The 12671-nt window shown below is 42.1% G+C and overlaps 2 protein-coding genes across 5 annotated transcripts in view; one reads left to right on the top strand and one right to left on the bottom strand.

Moving 5' to 3' along the window:
- Positions 1–2707, bottom strand: part of duox2 (dual oxidase 2) — a 9684-nt gene extending 6977 nt beyond the window's left edge. The window contains exons 1-2 of one of the 4 annotated variants that reach the window (XM_054776832.1): positions 2605–2707; positions 226–667 (exon numbers count right to left, since the gene is read on the bottom strand). The gene's annotated coding sequence lies outside the window, so the exon portion shown is untranslated. Of the gene's footprint in view, positions 1–225; positions 1138–1231; positions 1431–2604 lie in introns of those variants that run through there. The other 3 variants (XM_054776833.1, XM_054776831.1, XM_054776834.1) reach the window with 3 other exon arrangements.
- duox (dual oxidase) overlaps positions 1–12671 on the top strand; it is a 13423-nt gene extending 752 nt beyond the window's left edge. Inside the window, exons 2-31 of the mRNA XM_054776838.1 lie at positions 175–362; positions 471–672; positions 1277–1443; positions 1809–1872; positions 2166–2262; positions 3555–3645; positions 3953–4055; positions 4546–4718; positions 4798–4973; positions 5054–5172; positions 5250–5387; positions 5458–5568; positions 5642–5844; positions 6213–6398; positions 6634–6859; positions 7088–7181; positions 7260–7435; positions 7501–7570; positions 8255–8296; positions 8377–8555; positions 8633–8863; positions 8939–9038; positions 9398–9447; positions 9519–9646; positions 9723–9876; positions 9993–10225; positions 10955–11113; positions 11207–11362; positions 11833–11961; positions 12044–12671. Of these exons, the coding sequence (XP_054632813.1) occupies positions 175–362; positions 471–672; positions 1277–1443; positions 1809–1872; positions 2166–2262; positions 3555–3645; positions 3953–4055; positions 4546–4718; positions 4798–4973; positions 5054–5172; positions 5250–5387; positions 5458–5568; positions 5642–5844; positions 6213–6398; positions 6634–6859; positions 7088–7181; positions 7260–7435; positions 7501–7570; positions 8255–8296; positions 8377–8555; positions 8633–8863; positions 8939–9038; positions 9398–9447; positions 9519–9646; positions 9723–9876; positions 9993–10225; positions 10955–11113; positions 11207–11362; positions 11833–11961; positions 12044–12166 (4268 nt within the window). The 3' untranslated portion in view covers positions 12167–12671. The remainder of the gene's footprint in view (positions 1–174; positions 363–470; positions 673–1276; positions 1444–1808; positions 1873–2165; positions 2263–3554; positions 3646–3952; positions 4056–4545; positions 4719–4797; positions 4974–5053; positions 5173–5249; positions 5388–5457; positions 5569–5641; positions 5845–6212; positions 6399–6633; positions 6860–7087; positions 7182–7259; positions 7436–7500; positions 7571–8254; positions 8297–8376; positions 8556–8632; positions 8864–8938; positions 9039–9397; positions 9448–9518; positions 9647–9722; positions 9877–9992; positions 10226–10954; positions 11114–11206; positions 11363–11832; positions 11962–12043) is intronic.

The following is a 12671-nucleotide window of genomic DNA, read 5'->3' as shown; positions in this document are numbered from 1 at the left end:
TTATTGTGCCTCATAGAATACCTTGACCGTGTTTGTCTTTCGGCATTTTTTTTTGTTTGTCCTTCATTCTTCAAAGCAAGAGAAATGCGTAATATCTAACGGTATGTTATCATAACAGATACGTCAGGGTCAATATAGCGATTATTCAACGTAATAAAAGTGCTTTTTTTTCAGGTTATCATGTTGTATTTGAGATCATTAACTCACGTGCTACCGGGTGCCCACCTGAATTCATGAACATCCCAGTGCCTCGAGGTGACCCTGTTTTTGACCCAACTGGTACTGGTGAAGTTCTGCTGCCCTTCCAAAGAGGACCATGGGACAAAGACACCGGCCAGAGTCCAAGCAACCCTCGAACACAGGTAGTAATAGGAATATACTGTTGTCATTTAAGCAGTTATCGATGAACTTTATTTATTGTCCTGTCAAAAACTTTAACACTTAATAAAGAAAATGAAATTTGATTGAAGGTCAATATGGTGACTGCGTGGATTGATGGCAGCTCCATTTATGGCCCATCCACTTCCTGGTCGGATTCTCTGAGAAGTTTCTCTGGGGGTCTCCTGGCCTCCACCTTGGAGTGGAACATGCCGAAAGAGGCGGCAGGACACAGTCTCATGTGGAGCGCTGCTGACCCCGCAACAGGTGATCACGGACCTCAGGGCCTCTATGGTAAGATCAACTGTATTATTTAAACGTTCACTTTTGACGCTGAGCACTCCCAAATTCAGATATTCAAATGATATTGTACTTGATGGAGGTCTGCTTGGATCAGGGTTGCAGCCTTCAGTCATGGCTGGATTAGATATTTGTGCAAATTGTTGCTCACTCACCACACGCTACCGCACTGGTGTTTTTCGTCATCTGTGTTTTCAACGTTTTGTATTTGCAACGCGGGGTGGAGGCAGGGAGATTCTTTTTTGCCAACACACTTGAAAGCAAACAGGATTCATCCCATTCATCAGTGGTTAAATATTCTTATACTGTTGTATTTGTGTGACATCATGAATACAATGAATGTGGTGGCACTTCTGTACATGTTTGTATAATTTTCTGTATGTTTGGTTTGCCTGTGTTTTGCCCTATGCTGGCTCATGTGGTAGTGATGTATGAGTTTATGTTTTGCACGGCAGGAACCTGCTGAAAAACAGCATTTATGCTGAGTCAGGCCCAATTGTTTAAAAAAAAATCCTTTTCTGTTTAAAAAGCTAAATAAATAATAATGATGTACCTGAATAAGGCAAATAATTCCCTCATTTCTATCTTGCGTATCCAGAGTTGGGAAATGCTTGGGCCAATGAGAACATTTTCACAGCAGCAGAAGGGATTATCTGGTTTCGTTACCACAATTACGTAGCCTCCAAACTACAAGAGGAACACCCACATTGGTCAGACGAGGAGTTGTTTCAAAATGCCAGAAAGACAGTCGTGGCCACATTCCAGGTAAAGAGTAAAGTCTTCCTGCCAACCCAATGCCACACATGAGCTTATTTTTAAGACAAGCTTACAGTATCAGTATCAAATCTGGTTGGTACATTAGGTTCACAATACATTTATAATTCTGTACCTGATCAATTCTGCCTTTAAAAAAACAACACACATTTTACATTCACATTACCTACATTCCAAAGTAATTAATATCAGAATATGTTCATTCTTGTGGTTGTTACTTCACAGCAGATAATAATATTTACTTTGGCCAATGTTCCCTCAAATCATTAAAAGTCAGCTTTGCCATTTGCGGTTCACAGGGGTCACTATTTAAATACAACAATACAACTCTTTCCCTGTTTCATCCTCCAAAACAGAATATTGCTCTATACGAATGGCTGCCTGTATACCTGGGAGACAGAACTCTTCCTCCATACCCAGGTGAGAATTAGAACAGAGAGTATGTACACACAAGTGGAGGGCAGGAGCAGCTGCTGGTAATGCACTACTGACCACAGGTCTGTGTGAGGTGAGCCATTGTTGTCAAATGATATGCTGTCTCAGCAAAGCTGCTGAATGAGTGCTCACACTTCCCACACTTTAATTACTTTTTACTTTAGTATCGATTGGTTTTATGTTGCATTTGTTTGAATTAATGATTATATGACTTAAATCATATTTGAATAATGTACATATTGTGACTAGTCTCCTGAATGTAACGTCTTTTTCTGCAGGCTATCAGAAATTTGTTGATCCTGCAATCTCCCCTGAGTTTCAGGCTGCTGCTATGAGATTAGGCATCACTGTGGCTCCACCTGGTGTTTATATGAGGTATTTTTTATTTTAGTGAGTCAGGAACCTTGACTGATCACCCGTCACTTATAGCACTGGTCCCCAACATTTTTTGAGTTTTTTGAGGGGAGGTTTCATACATTATAGCGATCTAATTTATCTTATTTATTATGTATTGTGTAAAACTAAGACATGAATAACATCAAATTAAAAGCACAAAATGAATGCCGACCCACCAGCCACCAGTTCAAGTTCCAGCCAAGTTTTTCCAGAGAGATTCTTACATCGCTGTTTGACGTGTGTGGTAAAAGGCAGTGCGCTAGCATGAATTAACTTGAGACAAATGTGCACATTAGCACTCAATAAGTCATCAAAACTTACCTTTATGCATTCCCGCATAGTATCAGCATTTGAGACCAAATATTAGGTGAAAGAAAAATGGTAAAAATACAGTAGTAGTCTATCTGTGCGGCATGAGATAAAGTTAGCACACGCACGATGGACATGCGTCAAGTGACACGGATGGAACAGACAGAATCTGGCCACTTTTCAAAATAAAACATAAAAAAAATGAAATAATGGAAATCATTTTTTCTTTCTGTGCTGCCCGGTACCAAATGACCGACCACTGACTTACAGGGCTGGTGCACAGAGGCAGACAACCGTTAACCACAGTTAAGCACAATTATTCTGGCCAAATACATTATAGATGAAGTGGATTTTATTTGATAAACAGTTATATATAAGCTGTAAATAAAACAAGAAGGACCACATGGTGGTCTAGTGGTTACCATGTTGGCCACAGTCACAGTCTGGAGATCGGGAAGACCTTGGTTCAATTCTCCCTTGGGCGTTTCTGTGTGGCATGATCTCCCTGTGCGTGCGTGGGTTTTCTCCGGTTTCCTCCCACATTCCAAAAACATGCAGCTTAGGTTAATTGGCGACTCTAAATTGTCCATAGATATGAATGTGAGTGTGAATGGTTGTTTGTCTATATCTGCCCTGCGATTGGCTGTCGACTAGTCCAGGGTGTGCCCCGCCTGTCGCCCGAAGTCAGCTGGGATAGGCTCCAGCGACCCTAGTGAGGCGAAGCGGCATAGAAAATGGATGATACAAGAAAGTGATATTCTAATTTTATTTAATTTATTTGTATTTATTTTTGTTGTATTTTTATGCATAGACAATTTTAGTTCATTAGAATGCTCTAGATCAGTGGTTCTCAACTGGTTTGGCTGTGGACCCACCATCTGTAACGCTGTGTCATACATGGTGTAAATACACAGCTGTTCTAAAAATATCACACTATCCAATGGATCTCCTCTTCTATACAGAAACAGAACCTGCCATTTTCGGAGCATCATCAACATTGATGGGAGTTCATCGCCAGCCTTGCGTCTGTGTAACAGCTTTTGGAAACGTCAGGTGCATAAATGTCACACTACAACATTACCACTTTTTACCAGAAAGTAATCGTGCTGGGCATACCGCACGTGCTAAAATGTATACAGTACTCAAAATATTACAAACAGCTCTCAGTATGATGCAGTTCTACACCGGACGGAATTGGTGATACAGCTCATGTACTGAATTCCAATACTGTAGCTCGTGTAGCTGTACCATACATGTAGTAATTGGGTGTCTTTTATTGTACTGATCCAAATGCATTCATTTGTATCCACTGCAAACATCAAATATTGATGGCCTTGTCGTCTTTTCATTTTGTTGCCAGGAGGTCAATGTGAAGACAAGCCAGGATGTGGATGACCTCATCATGGGCATGACCTCTCAGATTGCAGAGAAAGTTGACCACATTGTTGTGGAGGACCTAAGAGGTGGGACAGCCTATAAAATTCCCACAAAGTATTATAGAAGGGCATTTGACAAATTTTCCTTGATCGACTATGCGGGAAATTACCTCGTGCGGAATGTTCTGCACACCTGCTTCCATATAAGGGTCGTACTAAGCAAAATGGAGAGAAGTTGTGCCATCGTGGAGGTCTGCATATATGTAGATAAATTTTCCATAGTTAACATCAAGTTGTTTTTTGATTCAAACTAGTTAAGAAGTCAGCTGGGATAGGCTCCAGCATGACCCCGCGACCCTAATGAGGAGAAGCGGCATCGAAAATGGATGGATGGATAGTTAAGACTGAATCAACAGCGTTCCTGTTGGTTGCAGCCTAGCAGTGCACTATCTATATCGATTCCAGTTAATACTTAACAATCAATAAATGCATGATTATGTCCATGTCTGCCATGTATCAAAAGCACAATGTAAGTGATACATTCTGTACCATCTGGATCTGATCCAAACCCCGACAGACTTCATGTACGGACCTCTAAGATTTACTCGCACAGATCTGGTAGCACTGACGGTTCAAAGAGGAAGAGACTTTGGTCTTGGCAGCTACAATGAAGTCAGACAAGCGCTGGATCTGCCACCTATAAAGACATTTGAAGACATAAATCTTGAGCTCAACAAGTCAAACCCGCAGGTTAAACCCAGAATGATTCATTTATGGACAATAATCCAACATAAACAACAAGTGTCTAAATGAAATTGCACCTCAACAGTTGCTGCGTAAAGTTGCACGACTGTATGATGGCGATGTCTCCAAGCTGGAGCTCTTCCCTGGAGGACTGCTGGAGTCGTATGGGGGTCCAGGCCCAGTTTTCTCTGCCATCATCTTGGACCAGTTTGAACGCATTAGAAATGGTGACCGCTTTTGGTTTGAGAACAAACAGAATGGGTAGGCTCTTCTCCACTGTTTAATTTCATGCTGTGTGTCATTGTCATTATTATTTATATTTATAAATTTCCGTCTCTCAGTTTGTTCCAAGATGAAGACATCCAAAGGATCCGCAATGTGACTTTTCACGACGTTCTTGTTGCAGTCACGAGCGCAGAGGCTTCTGACATACAAAACAGTGTATTCTTCTGGAAGAGTGGTAAACTGTGATTTTAGTCCATAAAATGAAAATTTTATTGAAGTCATACATGAAAATGTTCTCTGTGTTGTCCCTAGGTGATCCTTGTCCTCAGCCTGCTCAGCTGAACGCATCAATGCTCCATCCCTGCACTAATGCAACCAAACTTAATTACTTTGATGGAAGCAAAGCTGGCTTTGGGATATTTATTGTCATTCTATTCCTCTTTCCAGTTGGTCTGTATAATACGCTCACTGCTTTGTGTTTGTGTTGATATCACTCATCAAAATGACTCTGCCCTCACAGTTAGCTATTCAGCGGCCTGCGTGGTGGCGTATCTTCGAAAGTGGCGCTACAGGAAGTTCCAGAAAAGAGGGGAAACTGTTGTTAGAACAGAGATGGCTTTTGGATTTCCTGGTAAGAAAGTTAAAAATAGAATTCAATGTTAAATGTCCTGATTTGATACTAAGCGTTTCATTGTGCTGTCAAGCCTATGAGTGGCGGGGCCATAGCAAACCCCTGCATCCCATCAGTGTGGAGGTCACAGAGACGAGGAGCCTGCACATCCAGGACAGAGCTGGAGCCTCTCTTCGTTTCCTGAATCTGGATAAGCAGCGCTGCCTTGATGTGCTCCTCTCAAATGATCGCCATAATAAAGCTCTGCTGCTTAAAGTACCGAAAGAGTATGACCTGGTTCGTAGCTGGATTTTTTGTCTCCTTAATAATAGTTTGTAGTGCATGAGAAAGTGTAAAGGAAACCTAGCTCTTGTTGACCACGTGGTCATTTATTAACAAGTATATTGCACATCACCGCAGCAACAGAACCAATGTTGTAGTACTGCTCAGCCAGTTAGATAAAGCTGCTATATCCACCACTCATGATACTTGAAATGCAGCTACTGTCACCTTGTCAGTGTTTTATGATCCAGTGCTAATTGGAGATTAATTGTTTTTGTAGCACACTTACCCAAATGCAAATGAATATAGGCATTTATTGAAGCATTTATGGTAATCGGAATACTCTTGGAGAATTAAATATCCTCTACCATTTCCCCGTTCAGGTGTTGTTCTTTGATAACGAGGGAAAACGTGCAGCATTCCTCAAGTGTCTCCACCCAGAGGTGACTGACATCAGGCAAGAGATTACACTGAAGGAGATGAGAGAGAAGGAGCTCCTGAAGGAGGCCCTAACAGGAGAACAAAGGGCTCAGATTGTGGAAACATTCATCCGACATACTTTCTCCAAGGTAATTGTTAACTATTGGGCTACACCAGTGAGCCATGCAGGGGGATGAAGCGACCCACAGCAACAAAAACTGCTTTATAATTCCTCAACTGGTGTGTGGCTTTTTACGCATGATCCACAGAGGCTTGATATTTTTGTTTAAGTTTAACCTTCACATATTGATGCTGCCATTCTGTTTAATAATAACTTCTAAAATACGGTATACATATTTAATGGCACACACTTGTCCTGTGCAGGTTTTAGAAATAGAGAAGTGCGATGCCGGGGACACGAGCGGTGTTTGCCGCAAGAAAGCCAAAGAGATTCTGCAGTGCGAGTTGACCGCTGCAGAATTTGCTAATGTGCTGGGCCTCAAGTCAGGCTCCTTATTTGTGGACTCCATGTTCACACTGGCTGATAAAGATGGCAACGGCTACCTGTCCTTCCAGGAGTTTCTTGACATCATGGTCATTTTTATGAAAGGTAAAACATATGACGCCACAAACCACAGCTGCTAATTGACTATTATGTAGTTTGACAATTTTAATTATAGTAACTGTTTTTCTACTGAACGTGGTTCATCAGCCATCACATAAGATACCTTTGCACCATCTAATTAGACTGAGCTCAAGACCCCCCCCAAATATTTCTGCATTTATAAAGATAATGCTCAAAATGCTCACATTATTGCTAATGCTAATGTTTTTACAGGGTCCCCTGAGGAGAAGTCAAAACTGATGTTCTCCATGAATGATATCAGCGGTCGTGGTTATTTATCAAAAGAAGAATTTGCCAGGATGCTGAGGTTTGGTCAGTTGGTTCCTTCTTCAAGTAGCATTTCCCTTAATGATGTTAATGTTTTGTTATTGTCAATTTGTTGAAGGTCTTTTATTGAAATCTCAAACGGTGCACTGTCAAAGCGGCAGACGGAGAACGGCATCAGTGCCATGATGCAGGCTGCGGGGTTTGATAAAAAAGAGAAAATCACATGGGAAGACTTCCATTTCCTCCTGCGGGATCATGAGAGGGAGCTACAGTTTGCCCAGCTTAGTGATAAAGGTAAAGGTCTTTTTTTCCTCAATCCTATGAATGTTCGTGATTGATAAGGGTTGTTGTTCATGCAGGGGTGGAGCAACAAAGAAAGACATTTCTTAGTCGAGACCAGAGAGTTTCCTTTATCTGCCCAGCGAGTAGGTAAGCTGCAGGAACCAGGAAAACCAAGCCAACTTAGACCTAATTAGGTACAAATGCACACTCACCGCTTAGCTGTTACTAATCATTTGATTTCTCATACAACTAAAATAGAAGTTGCTCAGTAGACCAAGGCTTAGCTGTTAACAAGAGTGAAAAAATGTAGAGCTTGGTTAGCAGGATGAAAACCAGTTTGTACTAGTTTGTAGTGTGAAAGCTAGTTTGTACTTGGGGTGTTATGAGACACTCAGTTCACAAGATTAGATTGCGTCCACAAGGACAAGACGAGATGAGACGAGACGAGATTTTAACATTATTTTTCAAAAGACTACAATGAAACAAATGCGCCAAGGTGCTGAAACCAATGCACAGAGAGAACTCTCTTTCTGCCTGTTTGGAGGTGAGAGACGAGGAAAACAGACGCACATGTACATGGCAATATTAGTGAGTTCATTTTCATTTATTGTGTGATTAATTCATTAATTTATTATCGTCTCAAGCCTAGTGCCCACAAGACATTTTTTGTCTGCACGAGAAATCTTGTGACACCCCTAGTTTGTACAAAATGTTCTGTGTTTGCGTATAGTGATCCTGTGACCTTCCTACTGTGTGCGTCCAATACAGACAGAGCCACAGGCATTGCTCTATGATTCCATGTTTATCATATGATTTGTTTGATTGCATCAGCAGCGACAAGGCCGATGGGCTGGAAACACGCAGGCGGAAAAAGTATGCAGATTCTCTTCTCTGCAACCACCTTGAAATTGTTGATTGTTAAAAACAAAGTCAATAGATTTGACTCATTTCAGGTTTGACCTCACCACTCCAAACGTATACGTGAAGCCCAAGCGCCAGCGGTACATAAGAAGTCCCGTCAAGCAGAAAATCCAACAGATCAAACGATTCATTGAGAACTATCGTCGCCATATTGTCTGTTTCATTGTGGTCTATGGCATCACAGCTGGTGTGGCTCTCGAGAGATGCTACTGTGAGGATTCATTGCTCCGTGCCTTTTTTATGATGCAACCTGATATGTATGGACTGATTAAAAACACTGCATTCCAGACTACAGCTTGCAGGCCACATCTACGGGCATCCCTGAGACTTCAGCAGTGGGCATTGTGGTGTCTCGAGGCTCAGCCGCCGCCATCTCCTTTCTCTTTCCCTACATTCTCCTCACAGTGTGTCGCAACCTCATCACGTTGTGCAGAGAGACTTTCCTGAACAGATACATCCCGTTCGACTCTGCCATTGACTTCCATCGCCTTATGGCCGTGACTGCCGTCATCCTCTCAGGTAGTCAAGACCTGATTACGTAGTTGTAGCTGGCAGTAAATCCACTTGTTTCCAATAACAATGTGTTCTTTGTAGTTGTTCACAGCTTGGGTCATGTGGTCAACATCTACATCTTTTCCATCAGTGACCTCAACATCCTGTCTTGTCTGTTCCCAAAGGTTTTTGCCAACAATGGGTAATGTACTTGACTTTAGTAATACTTACAAATGAAACTTGGATATACTTTAGAGTAGTCAGTGTCCAGTTTGTATATCAGTATAGATTTACTATCCACTGAAAATGAAATGAAAACACAGCCATTATTGTCTCAATATCGTAGCTGGCTACACAAGTGAGTACCAAGATAATGGTGGCTTGCCTACAGTCAAGCATAGTGGTGGTAGCATCATAGTCTGCGACTGCATGAGTGCTGCCAGCAATGGGGAGCTGCGGTTCATTGAATTCATGACATGAATTCCAGCATGTACTGTGACATTGTGGAGCATTTGGCAGTATTTCTCAGCATTCAGATGCATTTTTCTGTTTTAACATTAGGTCTGAACTTCCTCTCAAGTGGTCATGGTGGTTCTTCCAAACGGTTCCAGGTATGTTAGGAGACGCTTATGTCACAGAGAACATGTTTCTTTTTCCAATGCACGGTTTGTTCTTTTCACAGGGCTTACTGGTGTCCTCCTTCTCTTCACTTTGTCGTTCATGTACGTTTTTGCCTCCCGTTATTTCCGCCGCATCAGTTTTCGAGGGTTCTGGGTCACGCACTACCTTTATTTTGTTGTGTATGTATTGGTAAGTGATTTACGTGCTTGACAAATACAATGCAGTTTTACAAGTGTTGTGATCATGGCATGTTTTCATCCAACAGATGGTTATTCATGGCAGTTTCGGCCTGCTTCAAGAACCCCGTTTCTACATCTTCCTCATCCCACCTGCATTGCTCTTCTTGCTGGACAAACTCATCAGTCTGAGTAGGAAGAAGGTGGAGATTCCTGTAATTAGTGCAGAGCTGCTGCCTTCAGGTGAACCTGTCTGTTTCCTACAATAAGTAATCTTGCCCTCATTCTTTGGTTATAAAACAATTTACGCACACTTTTCATAATTATTCCCCCACTTCCATCGCCCGTGCTCCCTGTAGGTGTAACTCATCTGGAGTTTAAGCGACCACAAGGCTTTGTGTATCGTTCCGGACAGTGGGTCCGCATTGCATGCCTGATGCTGGGCACAGATGAGTACCACCCTTTCACGCTGACATCAGCCCCTCATGAGGAGACCCTCAGCCTGCACATTAGAGCAGTGGGGCCCTGGACAGGCCAGTTGCGAGAGCTCTACAGTGAAGAAAGTCTGCTTGAACTCGGAGCCCATCCAAAGGCAGGAGGAGATGCATGTTTTTTTACCTTATGCTGGTTGACGTTCATAAAATTAAAGTTGCAACATATTTTAGGACCAAACCAGAATTATTCACTAAAGCTGTAAATTGATTAAGTGTGAGAGTGGCTTCTTCTCCCACACTAGACTCACCAAACATGCCTTTATGGGCCCATGAGGTCACAAGCACGCTGTAAACAGATAACTGTTCTCACAATGTTGGTAATAGTGGGACTTTAAGATGAAATATGAACATGCATGGTTTATTATTTAACTCTCCAATACTGTAGAATTGTTCCTCTTTATCTATGCAGTGTACTTTGGAGCCCTTGAGTACATCAGTATAGAATAGACTGTACCTTGAGGATCAGAAATTGATTTCCTATTTATTGTTCCTTTCACCGCTCAAGGATGATTATGAGTGTGACACAACCCTGTCCATTTATGTTCCTGTTCTATCACATGGGCAGGTCACCAACACCTTTTAGGGTCAACTAAAACAGATAATGAGCAGAAAACACACTTCCATATCTTGTTGAGTCTTCCCAGTAAAGTTGAAGCTGTTACAATGTAGCTGCGAGGAGAGAATTGTCATTGTCTGTGGATGGAATAGCCTGGTATAATTGTACCAAATGTGCCTTAATACTTCACCCGCAAAGTGTACTTGGACTTCAGTATGAAATAATGACTTAATTAATTATGAGTGTTTTTATTATGCTCCTTTTACCACAGCTGTACCTGGATGGCCCATTCGGAGAGGGACACCAGGAATGGACTGACTTTGAGGTGTGTGTCTTGGTGGGAGGAGGAATCGGTGTCACGCCATTTGCCTCCATCCTCAAAGACCTGGTGTTCAAGTCCTCCATCAAGTCCAAGATTCAGTGTAAAAAGGTGTCCCAGTAACAAACATTTCTTCCCGCAACATGGCATATTATCCAGCACTCCCTTTGCGGATGTGCTACTTACGAACTCTCATTTTGCCAGGTGTACTTCATCTGGGTGACACGCACGCAGCATCAGTTTGAGTGGGTGTCAGACATCATCAGGGAGGTGGAGGACATGGACTCATTGGAGCTGGTGTCAGTTCACACTTACATCACTCAGGTGGCCGAGAAGTTCGACCTCCGCACCATCATGCTGGTGAGCATGTTAAAAAACAAAAGATTCAATATGAAACTATGCAATCGTAAGACTAAATGGCCAAATGCGGCCACCGTGTCATTTCCGTAATTTGAATTAACTCATCTTGGCAGTCCAATTCATTCATTCATTCTGCAGAGCATAAAAATATCTTTATTGCATTCGATTTATAGTTTGTTGTTTTTTGGTGCCATCTGTTTGTTTCCCTGTCTGGACGCACATACGATGACCCATCTCTTTAAGACTTTTATTCAAGTGGAAATGACTTGAACTGAAAGTCTTATTTGTGCCAATACCGTAATAATTTCCACTTTGTAAACAGCTTCTCTTTGTGAAATGTCGTTAAACTGCTTTTCATTCATCTGCAACTTTGGCAACTAAGCTGTGCTGTATGTTATAATGCCATGTAATATGATCATGAAAAGACGTTTGTGTTCATCTATTTTCTCATTTTTTTTATCTGTGAACAGTACGTGTGTGAGCGCCACTTCCAGAAGGTGTGGAGCCGCAGTCTTTTCACCGGCCTGAGGTCCGTCACCCACTTTGGCCGTCCGCCCTTCGTCTCCTTTTTCAGTTCGCTGCAGGAGGTTCACCCAGAGGTCAGTCCTTTTTCTCCATGCCTAGACACCCATGAGTGACCACATTTAATGTATCCACTAGGTTATGTGTTATTTCCTGCAGGTGTCTAAGATTGGTGTCTTCAGCTGTGGACCACCAGGACTCACCAAGAACGTTGAGAAAGCCTGTCAGCACATGAACAAGAGGGACCAGGCACTGTTCTTGCATCACTATGAGAACTTTTAAATGGCTGGTCATGTTATTGATGCTTGAAGGACATTTTTACCAAGAACAAACGTGCCAATTTATTTATGAAATGACATAATTTTTTGCGCATCAACATCAAGTCACACCTCTCACGGCAGTTGGGGGCACAACAGTGTGCCCACACAGAGGCTGACGCTCTGTTATAACTTTAATCTGACCCGAACACATCAACACATTGCTTGTTATTGGAACAACGCTTCCTCATTGTCACTAGACGGTCGCGAGGTGTGGACATGTACACTCTGAAAATCACGAGAAAATCTTTATTATGTGTGTATGCGTGGTCTAAATAAACAGAAAGACATATAAAAACAGCAAGTGGATATTCTTATTACTCGCTGGAAGTAGAATTAGCTGCATTTACGTATGCTCGTAAAGCCCACAAAATACATCTCCACTCAAAACATGTGAATTCAACTTAAATGACGTGGCGTCTTTGAACGTAACCCCTCATGGTTTATAATACGGTGAAAGTGTCATTCAA

Source organism: Dunckerocampus dactyliophorus, chromosome 5 (assembly GCF_027744805.1).
Source record: "Dunckerocampus dactyliophorus isolate RoL2022-P2 chromosome 5, RoL_Ddac_1.1, whole genome shotgun sequence".
NCBI classification, from domain to species: domain Eukaryota; kingdom Metazoa; phylum Chordata; class Actinopteri; order Syngnathiformes; family Syngnathidae; genus Dunckerocampus; species Dunckerocampus dactyliophorus.
This window is presented reverse-complemented; position numbering and strand designations above follow the sequence as displayed.